Source organism: Opisthocomus hoazin, chromosome 20 (assembly GCF_030867145.1).
Source record: "Opisthocomus hoazin isolate bOpiHoa1 chromosome 20, bOpiHoa1.hap1, whole genome shotgun sequence".
In the NCBI taxonomy this organism is placed as follows: domain Eukaryota; kingdom Metazoa; phylum Chordata; class Aves; order Opisthocomiformes; family Opisthocomidae; genus Opisthocomus; species Opisthocomus hoazin.
In genome coordinates, this window is record NC_134433.1 from 10,882,817 (window position 1) to 10,899,996 (window position 17,180).

Consider the following 17,180-nt stretch of genomic DNA (forward strand, 5'->3'; position numbering starts at 1 on the left):
ATTTCTAGCTGACCGCACCGCCTGCAGATCTGCCCCGTTCGCCTTTCTGAGGGGCACTGCCACACGCAGGGGGTCTGGAGAAGCAGAGGGCATGGCGGCTGCCGCCTGCCGCGCCGGGGAGCCGCCCTCTCCCTTCCTCCCTCCCTCCCACAGGTGCTGGCCATGAGGCGGGCTGGGGAGGGCAGGGGGAAGGAGCTCCCCGCGCCTTCCTCTGAGGAGAGCCCGCGCAGTGCGCGCCGCCGTGGAGGCGCGCCCGCGGCCCCTGAGGTGAGGCCCGGCCCGGGCGGGGACGGGGACAGGGACAGGGACAGGGGAGGGACAGGGCAGGGACAGGCACAGGCACAGGGGAGGGACGGGACGGGGCGGCCCAGCCCAGCCCGGCCGCGGGACGGAGCCTCCGGCGCGGCTGCGGGGCCTCCCTGCGGCCGGGCCGCGCGTCGCAACCCGCTGCTCCTCCGCGGCTCCGACCGCCCCGCCAGAGCCCGTCCCTGGTATTTCCCGGCGTGGGGAACCCCCGAGCCGTCATTTCTGACTGGAAGCCATGGCTGGGGGGTGGTTTGGCTCCGGTGTCCCCTTAGCGCTGGTAAAAGTTCACCCCGGCAGCTCCCAGGCGGGGAGGAGGGTGTGAGGAAATGGCTGCTTCGAGGGGAGGCAAGAGCAGCTGCCGCCTCGCCGGTGCAAAGTGAGGAGCCACGAGGTGCCCCTGCCACGGGTGCCGCACGCTTACATCGGCGTCTTCGTGCTTGTTGACGCCGTGGAAGTAGAAGGGCCTGCCGTTGATGAGGAACTGCGTGCTGGTGACGTGGACGGTGCGGATGCCGACCGGGAGCGTGTACGTGTCCTCCAGCAATGCCCCGTTCGCCTGCGCCTGCATTTTCACCTGGATTTCCAAAGGGGAGACGCAAGTGACGTGCTGGGCTTCACAAGGATGCCCCGGCCTCCCTCCCCCTCGTCCGTAAGGGCTGTCCTGCCGGCCCCTCCATTTCCCAGCCCTGTCTCGGCATGCTGCCTGCTCCTCACCACTGCTTCAGCTGGCTCCTGTGGTCCCCATGCGCTTCCCCAGGGAAGGAGCAAGGTCTGACTAAGCAGAAAATAGAAATCCAAGCTGGGGAAGCTGAAGGATGAAGAATGAAGCCTGGATGACCCTTCTGGGGCTTGTTGACCCCAGGAGCTTCAGTTTTGTTTTCCTGGACTCATCTGGGCCATTTCATCCCCCAGGCAAGGCAGCGGTACACCTTTTCTGCTCTGCACCTTGATACCCGGCAACAACTGAAATGTCATCTGCTCACAGGAGATATGAACCTGAGCCCCTGGAAACTCACAGCAGCTCATCTGCCCTAATTTCTACATCTAAATGTCACTACTCATCCTTAACTCACACAGAGTCTTCAGGTTCATGCTATCAAAACTGAACTCTTGCCCTGCAGAGTGGGAACAAAGCTCATTGCATGGCAAAACACGTGGAAGAGGTTAGCAGCCTGCTCCTCAGAGACGCTCCGCTGTTGCAATATCTCCTCCTCTGAACTGTCTCAAAGAGTCCTTTTGCAAGGGATGGATTGGGCCCTAAATGTGAAGGGCAAGCATCTGAGAGTGCACGCCAGGCATGCCCCCCTCTTCTCACCCACAGACCTTTCAGCTTAGCATCCAGGAAGCTGGCAAAGCTTGATTTGATTACTGCATAATTAGCAATGCCACTCTGGCCACATGAACAGGATCTGTGGGAGAAGATGAGCATGGAAGATGGGCCATATGGCAGTTCCTTAACCCTGTTAGACAGTCACAAGGAACACGCACAGAAAAGAAGAGATGTCACTGTTACCTCTAAGGAGTAGCGGTACCCAGGGTTCTCGTGCATCAGGTAAGGCCACCAAAGATGTGGGTTCAGGACTTTCAGATCTCCAACCGGCCCATCGCCTGTAGCAACCACTTTCCCCTCTTGGTCACGTAAACTCAGGGACAAGGAATAGCGTGTGCTGCCAACAACCGACACCTGATAATGCACCATTGCTGGTTCAAAGGAAACAAAAGACAATCAGAGACTGCCATGAAAGGAAAAATGCACGCACCAAGTGTTGGAGGGCTTTCACATAGAGCACCATTAAAAAATGAGGGAGACACAGAACAACAACGGAGTATACTGAATGTAAGAAGCATGACCTGTCTGTCTTGAGGTCCAGAAGTTTCCAGCAAGATTTGTGTATTGCACAATTTTGTTACTCGGAGATAATCCTGCTTTAAGTGTCAGGAAGACTGCCCCTGCTGAGAAATTATACTTCAAGAAACACCTGATCATCCTTCCACTGTAACAGCAGTCTCTTGCAAGCACTTCATTTTTTCTTACTACTTCTGAACTCTTTACCATATTCTTGCAGCTGGTGAGCTGCAATCAGCTCGGGTTCAACAGAAAGCCACTACGAAACAAATTCAACCCGACTTTTGCAGCATATTTTCTCTGCTGCCCTTGTCATCTCCATCTGGAGCCTGAGGTAGCTGCTGTAATCGTTCCGGACCTACCAACGCTCTCTGATGAAGCAGTTGTCACAGTAATATCATCTATGTAGACAGAAGGAGTGGTGTAAAGCACAACCGGGCGATGGATTCCAGCATAATTAAAGAAATCAAACCTGGTGTTCTGTACAAAATAGTTCTTGGGATACCTGAGTGAGCAAGACAGGAGAAATGGCTACATTATATTTCATTATACAAGAAGTGAAGGCAGTGTGCGGATGCTAGCAATGTAAAATAATCATGTAAAACCAGATGTTAGCTGCTAAAATCATCTTTACAGCAGGATGGCTTGCTCTCTCAGTAGTGCTACTGCTACTACACTGAAGGGAACCACCAGTTAACAAAAGTCTAACGCACTGAATAGTTTGATCCTTCAGGATAGCTGGTCCTTGCAGTTTCCAGCTGAACTCGAGCTTCTCAAATCTGCCATTGATTCAGCTTGGCAAATCACTTAATCTCAGTTCCCTGTGTGTAAAACAGATAAAATAACTCAGTGCAGATTCCTCATAACACCAAAGCTTAAACTCCTTCCTGCTCGACTGGTGAATTTTGGCATAAATACTTCTGTAAGCTGCTCGGAGGGTCTTATGAACCAGCAGCCGAATAAATTCCCTTTCTCTCATCCCTGGGATAAACTCAGCAGCACAGCACTTCAGCAACTCACCTTGTTTTGTCATTCATGTACTGAATGGACCCCGGAGGCAGAGTATAGGGTGTCAGAGTGTTGTTGAGCGCAACAGTGATGCGGCAGGGGATCCCTGGGCTGCCCTGGACGATGCTGCTTATATCTGCTTCAAAAGGGAGGTGGCCCCCTTCGTGCTCCACAACTTGCACTCCGTTGACCCACTGCAGGAGAAGACACCCATGAGCCCAAGAGACAGGGTTGTTGAGGTTTTGTGGCAAGCACAGCAGGGAGAAGGTAGGGAGCGCAGCAAAGGGCAGTCGAGGTTCCCACTAACACTGAGCCTTGTTCTGGGCTTTTGCTCTTTGAGGGATTGATCTAGCAGCCCTTTCTTTGCCAGGAGCTAGGTCTGGGTCACGTACAAGCAAGTGTCACTGAGAGACACAGTTTTGGGCAGATCCTGTAGCAAGGAAATGTTTTAGGTTCTGGTCCTGATATTGGAGGGTCAGAGAAGAGAGACCTGGGAAACGTGGCCAATTTCTTGGCTGGAGGAAAACAGCTGAGAGTTAAGAAAACAGCAAACTGATATAAAATCTAGGCAGGGATGGGTTTCCTGAAGAAGTCATAGCAGAGATTTTAGTGCAGCATAGCTCTGGAAACACATGGGCAATTTCCTGTGCAACGTACCACAATGGAGTAGTAATGGGCACTGCCAAAACGGAGCACCACTCTGGTGTTGAGGTCATCCTGGAGCCAGCGGAGAGGAAGCAGCACCTCCTTCTCATACCAAACCCAGCCGATGTAGTTCTCCAGGGTGGGGTCTTGGGTGATATCGTTGAAGCTGGCAGGCACTGGCATGTCAATCACAGGACCGCTCTGGCAGGAATTGCACAAAAAGGGAGGGAACACAATTGAAAAAAAAAAAGAAATTTTACTGTCTTGGCTGTCCAGCCTGTAGTGCTGGAGGTGTCCCCTTCCACTGACAGCCTTACAATCCCTTTGCCAAGTGGAAATACTCAGGAAAACCTGTTTAGAAATTGGTGTGGTCTGCCACAGATCGTGTACAAGTCCTGCCTGTTCCTACAGGAAGAAGCTACTCATATTTTCCTCCCCCTCCTGATTTATGATAGGGAAATGCTTTTATTAATGGCTTTGGTATTGTGGAATCAGAGAAATGAGGGGGAAAAAAACCTAAATGCCGAGGTGGTTGTTTCAGCCTGGGACTTCCCGCAAAGTGGAGTTTCTCCCGCACAGCTCGAGCCGTTTGGTGTGCAGTGCTGGTGTGTGTGTCCCGTCACTGGCACGGGGTGCTGCTTGTCAGGCTAACAGCTGCAGCAGAAGGGTGGCAAGAATCGGGGATATTTTGGGCCAGATCCCCCAGGGGAGATCCATGGAGGTTGTCTGGGATGAGTCCAGCCTTTCTCACTCCCTGAAAGCCACAGAGATTCCTTAGGATTACAAGAAAGTCAATTCATTTGCTTGTTTTTAATATAAGGATTATAGGCAGGCAGTGTTGTAATAGACTTAACACCGAAGGAATGGGATGCTATCGCAGAATAAAGCTGTTCATTTTTAGCACCTGCTGCGCTTGTGATGTTGCATAAACGAGCGCTGCTGGATGCTTCCCCTTTCCTACAGAAGCTATTCCGTGGAGAGCAGAAGGAGGAAGGTCTGGTCGCCCAGGGGCGAGCATCACGTGCGCGGCTGACTCAGCACCGGACTGTGGAGAAACTCAACGCCTCTATCGGACATCAGAAAACCCAAGCAGGAAGACCCCTGGATGGTGAAGTGGATTTTTCTAGTATCTGACAGAGGACAGCCTTTGACTGGGACGGCCATAACGTGTGTCTCCTTCAAGGAGATTCTCTGGTGTCTGAAGTAGGTTGAGCGTACACAACTAAGCCTCCCTTTGGGTGGGTGTAGCCCAGGATTCCTCTCCTCTGGCTGCCTCTTTTCGCAAAAGTTCGAGCGGCAGAGTGTCTGTCAGCTCTTCTCTCCTTCCACAGTTTGGCAAAAAATTGGCCAAAGGGCTAAAACAGCAATGATGGACACGTACATTTTATGCGTGGAATAGATAGCTTCTTTCTTTTACGTAATGGGGTTAATTGCATCATGGCTTTCAGGCACACTGGAACTGGCTTATCTGGACTTGGCTGCTTTGCAGTGAACCACCGCGGAGTGCCCTTCCCAGGCACGCTGGCGCTTGCCCTGCGCTGCTGACGGGAGTCAGTGTGGCGCCAGGCCAGGGGATCCCTCCCATCCCAGCTCATCCCAGTGCCTTCTGCCTTCCCAGCAGCGGCGGCACAGCCGGAGCCTCCTGTCTCCCCGGTCGCTAATTAGCGAACCTCTTAAAAAGCAATCGGACAGTGCGCGGGGGGGGAGCAAGGAGCAGCTGCCCCGCGAGCCCCGTGGGGAAGCAAGGGGGAAGCGGGGCTCTCGGGGGAGGAAGGCAGGCGGGCAGGCCGCTGTGGAGGGGGACCCTTCCCGGGGGAGAGCACCCCCCTGCCCCGGGGAAGGGGCAGCCCCTCCCCGCGCCCCCCGCCCCGGCCCCGCGGTACCTGTCGGAGCGGCTGCCGGTACCAGCGCTGCGCGAAGCCGGCGTCCCTGCCCGGCGAGAAGTCGGCGCGGAAGCTCCAGAGGCCGCCGAGCTCTTTCCGCTCCCTGGAAGGGGTCTCTCGGGGGTACAGCATGCCGCCCGGCGCGGGGGCCGCCGCCCTCCCCAGCACCAGCAGCAGGAGCATGCAGCAGCCCCCCGCCATGCCGCAGCCCGCCCCGCCGCTTGACGCTCCCGCCGCCATCGTGGTTGTGGGCAGTGCCCGGCAGCGGGAGAGGGGAGCGGCGGTGGCGGGGTGGGCGGGGCCCGGGGCGGGGTGGGCGGGGCCCGGCGGCTTCAACCGAAGCCAGCGGCAGCCTGGCCTGACCCCCCTTGCAGGGGCCGGGCTGTGTCCGGGGCTGCTGGATTTCCCGGGGTGGAGAGAGAGAGAGAGAGAGACTGTCTGTCTGTCTGTCTGTCTGTCTGTCTGTGTCTCTGTGTGTGTGTATTTCTTTTAGTTATTTATTTACCTGCTTGCTTAATTCTACTTCTTTTCAGAGTCACTCGTTGAAGTGAGAGGGCAAGAAGTTGCTAGAAATGGGAAAGAGCAGCACTGATGACCAGATGTCATCTTGGGGACCCGCAGAAAAAAGATCTCTGTGTTAGAAGACCACCTCGGGACTCGGCTGTGAAGCTTGGTAATGTTTCCCATTGAGATCACGTCCCTCCGAACTTTGTTAGGAATGAAGCAGGATGGAGAAAAGTGTCACAGGAGGACAGAAATGCCATCAGATTGATTTTAATTTTACAGTACATTTATTTGTAGCCTGTGTTTGTTTCCTGGGTGAGAAGATGTACCTCCATGTGCAATAAGCCTCTGTCAGTCATGCTGTATCTGCTTCAATTCCAGAAGCAACAGTTCAGTTTATTGCAGATCAATGAAAGGCTTGGTGACACATGAGAATATCAGAAAGGTGGAGGGTGAAATGGGGAGTAGTAGTGATTATGAGCTATTTATTTAAGCAAGAGACAGAGATGTGATAATCTGCTAAAACCACCTTCTTTTTTCAATCAGCAGGGCCGCACATTGTTTAGCACTGACCCTCAAGATGCTGAACAGGGGCAGCTGGGAACAAGCAAAAGTCTCGTCAGCTGAGGCGCGTGAATGTACGGACCAGGAACAAGAAAATACAAGTGGGGAGAAAACTTAGGTGAGGAAAGAAAAGAAGCATGAGCTGGGGAGGAGGAAATAATCCTTTCTTCTGAGTCTGTTGATGTTGGCTGTTGCTGTCACTTCTCCACCTGAATTAAGCGTATGTAATGGATTTCTCTGCCACAGCTAACATAGCTGGAAGGTGGGAAGAATGCACTAAACCAGAGCAACATGGCAGTAAGCAGCACGGGACTCAGGAAGTTCCTGGGACTGCATTCCTCAAGCAAGACTTTTCGTGGTCTTTGTTCTGAGTTTAATTCTGTAAGGACAGAAGGGAGGATAGTAAATGATTTTTGTAAGAGGCAAGAGCAATGCAATGCCAGGGATTTTTTTTTTTTTTTTTTTTAAGCACTCTGCCCCAGCTAGCTTGGTGGCAAATCAGGGCATGCATCATGCAGAGGAAAGAGCTTGGACCTAGGACCATGCAACCCTGTGCTTCAGTGTAAACCAGAGCCAGCGGTGGTTTTGTAATGGGCTGGGATGAGCTGTGGGTTGACCTGCTGGCCAAGACCTGCCTAAGACAATGCAAGTTCTGGTGCCAGGTGGTAAGGAGACTTTTTTTCCTGCCAGAAGGCAGGCAGGGAAACATAATCCTAAGAGGAGAGTAGTGATAGCTGGAGATGTGGCATGTGATGCAGATGTTGTACCAAGTGTCTGTCTCTTTGGACACACACAAGCTGCCCTCAACACCTGCACTGACACTCCTGCTGCTCTCTACTTAGCAGCCTCCTAAAACTTGACACCCCATAACCCAGCTCCTTTGCAAGGTTCACACACCAGTGAGTATTTCCCCAAGCCTCATGAGGGCTGAGGAAGCCCGGTTCAACCTTGCCCCTAAGAAGAAAGATGCCAGACAGGAGTTTCAATGAACTACATGCACCACAGTGTTTATTAACTCCAAATTAGTGTAATAGGCACAACGCTGCATCCACGGGACATCTCCCCACACTCTAAGCTTGCTCCTTCAGCCTCTTCATCAGCTCCCTCAGCTGCTCGATCTGGGCAGACACGCTGTTCTTGGCAGTACCGCCCATGGCCGTGTACTGCTCCACGCTGTTGACGATGTTGAAGACCTGGGAGACGTCGCTGCCAAACAGGGGGCTGGGGGGACAAAGAGAAGAGGGGTCAGTGGAGAGCGCTGGGTGCTGATGGCTGGCTTTACATGCTCCCTGCCTGCAGAGAGGGGGAGGGAGCGGAGACGGAGCCTTTTTCTAGGGGGAAAGACCTTCTGCAGCCCTGCTTCTGCACTTTTGGTGCCGGACAGTGGCTGCTTGTGGCAGACCAAAGGGTCAGCTCCAAGAGGACAGCAAGAAAGTTTGGAGGCAAAGTCCTCTGGAGGGCTGGTGCCTCCAGGTCAGGGCATGAGTTTCTTCCAGTCCCTGCCAATAGCTGCTGCCCATGCCCCACTGGAGCCGAGTGGTGGTGATGTTGTCCCCCTTCAGTGTTTTCAGGCCCAGCAGTAGCAGCACTGATATTCAGGCCAGGAGGATTTTGGGGTGCTGTCTGGCCCAGGCATTTTGGGGAGGCCTGGAGGAAGGGAGGCCGCTACCTGCCTGTTGAGGGGAGGCATGGCAAAATACTGGCAATACGAACCTGATGCTCTTCAGGTCATCCACGCTGAGATTATTGATGGTTGTGCCTTTAGACTCGGCGAGGTGGACGACCTTCCCAGAGGCAATGTGGGCTTGTCTGAATGGCATCTGCAGTGAGAACCAGAGGCCACAGTCAGTGACCAGGCAGCTGGGGTGGTTTTCAAAGGAAAAAAATGGATATGCTCTCTTTTTTAGTTGGCTTTTTGTCAATTAGGGCAATGCCATGTGAATCCAGGTTTGCTGACCCAGACTGATAATCACCTGGGGACAGAACAGAAGGCCTCATCTCAGGCCCTCGCTGAGCAGTATTCTGCATCCAAAGAAATCACAGCTCCAAGTCTCCCTCTGATACTTACTCCTTTACGAACCAAGTAGAGAGCCAGGTCAGTAGCCAGCATCTCGGGGCTCAGTGCCTTCTCCATGTTTTCCTTGTTGATCTGCAGAATGAGGACAAGAGGGAGACATTATCATCAGGTCCTTCTTGGTGACATGTTAGTAGTCACAGTGAGGTGACTTATTCTGGAAGGGACCTGGCTCAAACAGGACCTTTTGACCCCTTGAGCAAGCTGACAGGGGGGAGGATAATGAGCAGTATGGGTGAGCCGCTGAAGAATCTTCATCTTAGCACCAGTCTAAGATGGCTCTCTTGCCTGTGTTACTCTCAGAACAATCACCCCACCCATGTTGAATAGTGAGAGGCTGAAGCCTTACCTGGAGGGTAGAAATCACTCCGGTGGCAACCTGGAGCACAGCATTCAGGGTGTCCACAACATCAAAGACAGCCTCCTTGTCCTCCTGCATTAGAACAGGGATGGAAATTGCGCTAAGTCAACCTGATGCAGCCCAAAAGCCCAACAGCCTGAGCAGCCCTGCCAGCAGAGCAGCCGTGTCATCCCAGGGGCTCCTGCTATGGCTGGGGTGTCAGTGTAGTGGCAAAACTGCTCAAGAGCAAAAGATGGCTCTGTCTTCTCAGAGAGATGGTGTGAAAACCAACATCTGTTTTACCTGCAGATCCTTGTTGTAGGTGCTTGGAAGTCCTTTGAGAACCATGAGAATAGCAGCCAACTGCAGAGAGAAACAAGTGAGGCAGTTAGTTCTAGGAAGAGAAGCACATTGCCCCAGCAGAGGTTAAGACCCCAGACTGGGCACATTTCTTTACACGGAGTCAAGAAGGAACATTTTGCGGCCTCGGTATGAGTAGTTTCCCCATCCCACTTGTTTCTTTCTTTAGCAGGCTCACCCGTCCGAACACTCGTCCAGCTTTGCTGCGGATCAGTTCCAGACTATCAGGATTCTTCTTCTGAGGCATCAGGCTGCTGCCAGTGCTGAAAGAAAGGTGTTTGGAATGTAACGGTGAGCAAGACCCCAGTCCATACAGACACAGGTCATCCAACATACTGGCCAAGCCCTACAAAAGCAACACGTGGGTCCCCCTTCTGTGGGGACGTGTTTAGGGTGTAGGGAAGAAGTAAAATAAGTGAATTTCTCATGTTTCCAACAGCAAAGGCTTTGGTTTTGCAGCCTTGTCTGGAGCTACCATGAAGTCCCACCTCTCCAAGAGGAAGCTAACAGAAGGCTTCCCCCCAGGCCGCTCCAGAAGTGGGATCAGCAGGCTAGCCTAAGGCTTGCTGTGACCTCAGAGAGGGAGGGCTGTGGTTGTGCTGCCCTGAAGGACAGGAAATCTGTTAGGATTGCAAACCTGCTTAGTCAAGGAAGGGCTTTGGCAGGCATTCCCAGCAGAGGTGGAAGATCTCTCTGCCAGCAGTTGCTGCGGAGGAGTGTCTGCTGAAAGCAGACTTGGTTGAGTTACCAGAATCAGAAATAAGGGATCGTTACTGAGGAATGTTCACCCTAAGACTGTGTTTCTGCCAGCCTATTAATATTATGTCAGCCTTGCGCAGCACGGAGACCCCAACCACTGTCTCATTCTCTCAGGAGGGGATAGCTGAGGAGAGGCTGAGGGAAGGGCGCTCTGCCCAGAGACCAGTGCTCTACCTGTAAGCATCAGAGAGGGTCAGAAAGCCAAACTCGCTGGTGCTGTAGATGATGAGATCTTCAGCCATCTTGCTAAGGTGGATCATCAGCAGGGTGGCAACAGAGAGGAATTCCACTGCAAAGAAGGCAGGAAATCAGGAGGTGAAAGAGGTGCGTGTTTGCTTGACAACCTTAGTTGATCTGACTGGAGTTGAAACATGAGCAAACAGATTTTCTGTATAATTACGTCCTAGTGAGGGATTTCAGTCTCCTTCATTAATGGAGGTCTACTGGAAAGGTCTCAGAAGCCTGCTTCTAACAGTGGTGGGAAGAAGTGATTGAACTGTGCTTACCCACAAAGTCTCTCTCGCTAACAGCATCCATGCTGTTCAGGCTGATGGAAGCAAAGCAGAGCTCTGTAAAAAAGTTGATGGACAGAGAAGGTCAGGCTTGGCATGACTGGAGCTTGAATGCATGAGGCTGCCCCAGCATGCAGGTGACTGTGAGCCCTTGAGTAGTCCCAGGAGCACAAACATGCTTAGCAGGGTCTTTGTTATTAGCCCAGGCAGCCACTGTGCAGCAGAGGTGGCTCTGTTTATGCTCCTACCTTACAGGCACCTGCTATCTCACAGCTGTAAAAAGCCTTCTGGCTTACCAAGTGATTAGGAGCTGCCTCCCGCCTGTGTCGCTGAACAGCAGATCATACTAATATTTTTATTTATTACTCTCCATCCCCATGTTAAGGTGTTGCAACACATCCAAAATAACATCAGGACAATGTGTCAATGGTTCCCCAACTCCCAGATATTATGAGTAGACCTGTGCCTCTCGGTCACAGGGAGACCTTTACCACTGCGCAGAAGCTCTCTATCAATATCCAGTGGGTTGCCAGCCAGAGCACCGCTGCCAGGGAAGAAAGAAACAAAAGTCATGCAAGGCACCCTGCATATCCCAAACAAAGCTGAGCTCCAGGAAGCAGGGAATGCACCTCTGAAGACTTTGCAGAGCAAAGCAAGGCGCAGTGACTACACAAACAGTAGCCCTTACCTTCCCAAAGGTAAGACGTTCATCCTCCTCTTCATCTCTCCCAGGCGCTCAGAATCACGGGTCAGAGCAACAGCATGGCTAGGAAAGGACATGAGAGATGAAGCACCTGAAGTCAGAAAATGTCCCATCCCTTCCCAAGCAGTGTGCTGCTACGCCTGCAGCCTGGGAGCCCCTCTCGAACAGAAGAGGCTTGAAATGGAGCTGAGGCATGAAGGCCCTTTGCAGTGGAACAGCTACCAGCCATGCAGGACTCTCCATGTTACCCCATCGGCTAAGGTGTAACTGTGGCCCAAGGATGGAGCACACAGGGAGTCGGCCTCCAGAGCCACACAGGAACATGGGGAGTTCCTGTTCCAGTTGGCAGGGTTACCTCCACCACCCCAGGCTGCCCCCACAGAGGACAATGCCCTTCGAGGCTTCAGCTGAGCAGGACCCCAAGGGTGGAGAAGGCTTTCTCCAGCCAAGTGTGAAAGGTGGTTACCTGAGCAAGAACTGGCTCCATCTGATGGGCTGAGCTTTCTGCAGGTGGGTGTAGCCAGGGAGGATAACATCAATTTCTCTGCATGTGAAAGGAGAGCAAGAGGTGAGCAGCTGCTGTCAGGATAGGAGGCAGTGGCAGGTACACTCCAGGGTTCTCTAGCAATGTCACAAAGAGAACTTCTTTAGCCTGGGTTGTGCTCAAGGTGGTCTAGGTCTTCTTCTCCCTGTCACCTTTCAACCAAAGCACACTGGGTTTAGATCTCCCGATCCCCCATTGTGGTGCGTCTGCCCTAGGCCTCCCTGGAAAAGTGCCTGGTACAGTAATCCCTCTGTGGCAGGCAAAGATTCCCCAGTCCACCAATGTTTGGGAGTGGGGGGTGTGAGGAGGAGAGTCAGACAGGGAATTAACACAGCTGAGCTTTTCTCATCTGTAGCAACTTGAAGCAGGTTCAAGTTCCCCATTCCTTCAGCTGGATTTGGTGCCTTCTAAAGTCTTGTGTGGACCTCTCACCTCACATTCCTTCCTAGGATGCACTGGGGGAAGAGGAAGGTCTCTGTGATGTGAACTGTGGAGAAAGAGGGTCCGTTGTCTTTCCCTGTGCTGTCGCACACTGCCTGGCTGAAACTTCCTCCACAGGGGATCCTTGTGCTGCCCTGACTGGCGTCAGTCAAAGAGCAAGCCTAGAAGTCTCCTGCCCCAGCAAGGCCAAGGCCGTGGCTTTGGAAAAGCACTTACATGGCAGCGCGTTCCACCAGGGTCTTGATGAGCTGCAAGAGGTGAGTGGAGATGACATAGAGGGAATTCCTCATGAAGAGCTTCAAGTCAGTCACAACCTGTATGAGATTGGCCACAGTCAGTCAAAGCAGAATGTGACATATTTAGTGACCAAATACTGTTCAGCAGAAAGCTTTGGCAGAATTATCCCCTCCTTGTTCTATGTGATGGGAAGGGACGTCTTCATCTTAACAGATGCATCCCTGCTTACTGATTTGTGAAAGCCGCTGTGTCTTGCTTTCTGTGAACAGAACCAAAGCCCATTCTTTTCAGTGGACTTGCCAGGTATTGTCAACTTGGGATCAGAAAATCCCAAACTGACACAAGTCAGTTATCATTAGAAGAACTGATCCCAAAAGATGCATGGTAGCCAACCAGTAAAGTCATGATGTCTGCAGGCTTTCAAAGGGATGTCACTGGAAGTTTGTGGCCATATACCACCAGGAGTCAATTCTGCAGAGCCCATTCCCCTGTGCAGATGAGTCACTGCAGCATCACTAGTTTAAAGCCCTAGGGAGTACATGCTGGAGAGTGCCAGGGCATGCAAAAGATGGCGTAAAGAAATTTAATTAAGCAACTGATGTGGTGGAGGAATACAGAAGGAGGAAAACCAACCAGTTCTGTACATACCTGATCATTCCTGCTTCTCCCAGTGTGCAGCTTTCCAGCTACATCTCCAATCAGCTCCTGAGGACAAGAGGAGGATTTCTGTCAGTGTCTCTGTATTGTGAGGAGGAGACCCGACATGAGGAGACCTCCTGCCTGCCTGGAAGGGACTCAGCTCTAAGATCCTGTGAGTAGCCACGGGATCTAATCTGGGGAAGGGCAAGTTTGGGTTCTATGCTTATAGAGTGCCTCTTCCACAAAAGGGGTCTAGGAGACACTTCATTGTGCACCTGGGGTTTCAGTGCCACAAGGTCCAGAGGAATTCCACAGGGGCACAATTACGTAACATCAAGCAGATGTAGCTACAGAGGAACGGGAATGAGAGGTTAGAGGACCCAAACCTTTAGTCTGCGTTCGTTGGCAGTGTGGATATCCTCATCGCTTTGTTTCACCACAAAGACTCCTTTAGACCATTCCTCAGAGATCTACAAACATCAGCAGAAACAGCAGTCAGCCACTACGGTTACCCTGCTGCGCCTGGGGTTTGTCCATGTCCCCAGCAAACAACAACTTCTGCCCTCCCAATGGAAGTCCAAGTGTTAAGTCTCACGTGAGCTCTGGCATTCCTGTTGTCTCAGGTCAAAGCTTGCCGCTTGCTATATCCAGATATTCTATACTACTCTTGATGAGATTCACCTCTCTATCCATGCTGATTCTGCAGTCTTATGGCTATAGGAAGATTTAAGCTATAGGAAGGTTTAAGCATAGCAACAAAAATGTGAGCTGAAGAGTCAGTGATTACTTTAGCAATGTCCACAAAGATTTCCTATACAAACATTGTATAGAGTCACCATTGTCCATGGTGGATGAGCAACAACAATGGATATTTGAAAAAAGCGCTTAGCTGTGGACTTCTCTTCACCCCTATACAATGCTATGCATTGCCTCCTGCTAACTGGGGCAGCCAGACTCAAAAGGATCCCAAGTGCCAGCAGAAAAAGAATATTCCTGATTCATGCGGAAACAATTCCTGGTGAATGTTCAGTCTGAAGAGGATGGGCAGGGAGGTCACACTGAGCACATCTCACCGAGGCCCCGGGGCTGCTGTCGTGAGCATTGACAATGTGCTCGCTGGGGCCTAAGGCTGCCATGGGGTCTTGTCAGCTGGCTCACATCCTACTGCTGGGTTTTGGTGCCTTTAGCAGGATGCAATTTGGGCAGCAATCCCCTGCCCAGAATGTCTCCAGGAGTACTGACTATAATATACATGGGCCTGTCATGTCCATGACTTCTGACAGCATTCCCTTTCACCAAGCACTTCAGCACATGCCTAGCACTAAGGATTAGGACATGAGGACATTTAAAGATGCTTTTTAGAACAGCAGATCAGAGAGACTACTACAGATTCTGTCAGATAACAAGCCATTCATTCCAGCACGCATGATGTTTGTGAAGGAAATAAATACCTTTTCTAGGCCACTCAGGATCTTCTCCAGCTCAGGTTTAGATAGGATCCCACACTTCTCCAATGCTTTGGCATAAGCCATGCTCCCGTGGATATCAACTTCAGACAGTCTCTGATCATAGGTAATGGAAGCGTTGAGCATCTCCATGACTGGATCTGTGCTTCCACTGAATCTTCCTCCCCAAAGTTTATCCCCCTGAGCGAGAGGAAGAAGCAAATAAAGAGGCCTAATAACTTCGGTTATCATCCTGTGCATGTAACATCCAGTGATCTGTTTATCCAATACAGAGTCTATGCTCAGCCATATCCTTTCCGTGTAGTAGCAGTGACCGGAAAGGCCCCTGGACTTCAGGACCTTTTTCAGGTAGTTAAGAAGGTGGAGAACATCTCCCTGTCACTAGAATTTAGCCCTTGAGCTGTAAGGTCTGCCTCAGGAATCCTCCAAGATACCTTACCTCTGCAGGACTATGCAGGGAGTGCTTGAAATGACTATCAGGGTATATGGTACAAGACCAGCATGGATTTATCTTTGGTGGCAGCTGCAAGCCAACAACCCTTTGAGAGCCTTTTAAAGAGAAGGAAAAAAGTGATCAGAAAGAATATAGTGAAAGCTAGTATCCTCTAAGTCCTTTTTGTGCTCTTGACCTAACAGATTTTTCTTTGGTTGACAAAGAGCTGTGGGCCAGCACAAATCACATTACAAAGTGTTTGAAGCATCTCCAGAGGCCATGATGTTCTTGCAAGCTTTGGCATAAAATTAGCATAAAACTGGTTAAGGTGCAGACTCCAGAAAGGGAGGTCTGGGTACCTTTCAGCATCACAAATGTTCAGAAAAATAAATCAACAAAAAGGTTTTAAAATGCATAGAAACAAAAGTTGTTTTTCCACATCAACCAAGATTCCCACACTTGAATGTGTCATTCACATACCTGCTTCACTGGGTGACCATAGACCGGTACACAATTCCAGCGAGGCGTAAGCTTTTTTTCACCGGTGATTTAGCCACTGAATGGCTTCACTAGCTTAGAGCCACGTATGTCACTTGATGAGAAGCTTTTTGCTTGCCCAGGTAGCACACCCCCTGAAGCCCTAATTCTGGCAAACTTGCACTGAAATGGATAGGATTTTTACTTGTGCAAGCTCCTTACAACTTATCCAAGATTTGAAAAGCAACTCTCCAGCGCTAGCAGGCACAAAAAAGAAATTGGAGGACATTTAGAGGAAGGGCCTAAATACAATTGCCATTGGAGAGTGGGTAATAATTACTAATCTAGTTGATTTTTTAAATGCCTCTGTTGAGTCTCCTCTCATGCCTTACACTATAACTAGCATGGACAGCAAGAAGCTGGCGGGACAGTTGCAAACTATCTGTGCCAGGGCTTTATCAGGCAAAAGCACTGTTGAGTAACCATAGAAACTTTTTCCCTAGTGACTGTCTCCACGTCTCTGCCGAGCCCTGCTGAAACAACGTGCCTAAGAGGACAGCGGGAGAGACCCTACAGAGGTAAGAGTGCAGGCAAATGTTTGTTGATATCTTTAAGGCAGCTTTGTCAGAGAGCTGAAGGAAGGCAGAGGAGGCAATCGGAATTCGCAAAGTGTTAGAGGCCCTCAGTGTGCATTTGGTGCCCACAGGAGCCTGGCGTAGGGGACGGTAAATTGAAGGCCAGTGCCAGAGGCTGAGCGCTCCAATGGGAAACGGGTATATCTGGGTATATCTTCAGTATTATGGGCTTCCACCAAAGAAAGAGGTGGGTCAGCAGAAACATTGCAACAGATACATTTGCAGTCAGGAAAGCAGAACAGAAAGATTCACTTTCGCTAGCTACAGGACTCTGGTTAGAGAAGTGGCTGGTACAGGCTGACAGTGTGTAACCCCGAGCAGAGGAGGCCAGAGTTGTCATAGCCATTTGGAAGGCAGAAAGTGTGACTTGCTACAACAACTTAGTCACGTCTCACCTACCAGGCAGGGAAACCGAAAATGGAGCTTTTGTCCAGAGAAGTGTTTACGCAGCCTGCTGTAAAGTACCTCCTGCCTGAACGTAAGCGGCGAGGGACGGACCGCCTCGGTTACTGGCCTCTCCCAGACAGAGGGAAGGACCCGAAGGACATGGCAGGGACTGAGATTTTCACTCGGCTGAGCTCGCGTCTGCCCCAGCACCCCGCGACCACCCCGCTGGAGAAGCAAAGTCCCCCTCACCTCGGCTGCCATTTCGGACGGCGGCTTGCTCGTTCGTGCGGCGATCCCGGCAACCGGTGCGACCTGCGGAACAGCAAGGTGAGGATCAGCCCAGTCCTGGTCCCACCGCAGGACCGGGTCCCCGCTGCCCGCCCGGCCCCGCTCACCCGCTCGGTAGCGCAGCCCCGG

General features: G+C 51.6%; 2 protein-coding genes across 2 annotated transcripts in view; both read right to left on the bottom strand.

The window, feature by feature from the left end:
• GUSB (glucuronidase beta) overlaps positions 1-5,966 on the bottom strand; it is a 12,090-nt gene extending 6,124 nt beyond the window's left edge. The window contains exons 1-6 of the mRNA XM_075440489.1: positions 5,689-5,966; positions 3,818-4,006; positions 3,173-3,354; positions 2,515-2,657; positions 1,820-2,007; positions 728-880 (exon numbers count right to left, since the gene is read on the bottom strand). Coding sequence (XP_075296604.1) covers positions 728-880; positions 1,820-2,007; positions 2,515-2,657; positions 3,173-3,354; positions 3,818-4,006; positions 5,689-5,928 — 1,095 coding nt within the window. The 5' untranslated portion in view covers positions 5,929-5,966. The remainder of the gene's footprint in view (positions 1-727; positions 881-1,819; positions 2,008-2,514; positions 2,658-3,172; positions 3,355-3,817; positions 4,007-5,688) is intronic.
• A 1,770-nt stretch (positions 5,967-7,736) lies between these two features.
• Positions 7,737-17,180, bottom strand: LOC104332797 (argininosuccinate lyase). Its single transcript, XM_075440533.1, has 17 exons — positions 17,159-17,180; positions 17,013-17,075; positions 14,817-15,011; positions 13,752-13,835; positions 13,375-13,431; positions 12,706-12,803; positions 11,971-12,048; positions 11,490-11,567; positions 11,293-11,345; positions 10,796-10,858; positions 10,464-10,578; positions 9,709-9,793; positions 9,474-9,533; positions 9,180-9,263; positions 8,825-8,905; positions 8,470-8,576; positions 7,737-7,977 (listed from the first exon to the last, which is right to left on the bottom strand). Exons 2-17 carry the CDS (start codon positions 17,022-17,024, stop codon positions 7,827-7,829), a joined length of 1,401 nt encoding a protein of 466 aa, XP_075296648.1. The 5' UTR covers positions 17,025-17,075; positions 17,159-17,180; the 3' UTR covers positions 7,737-7,826.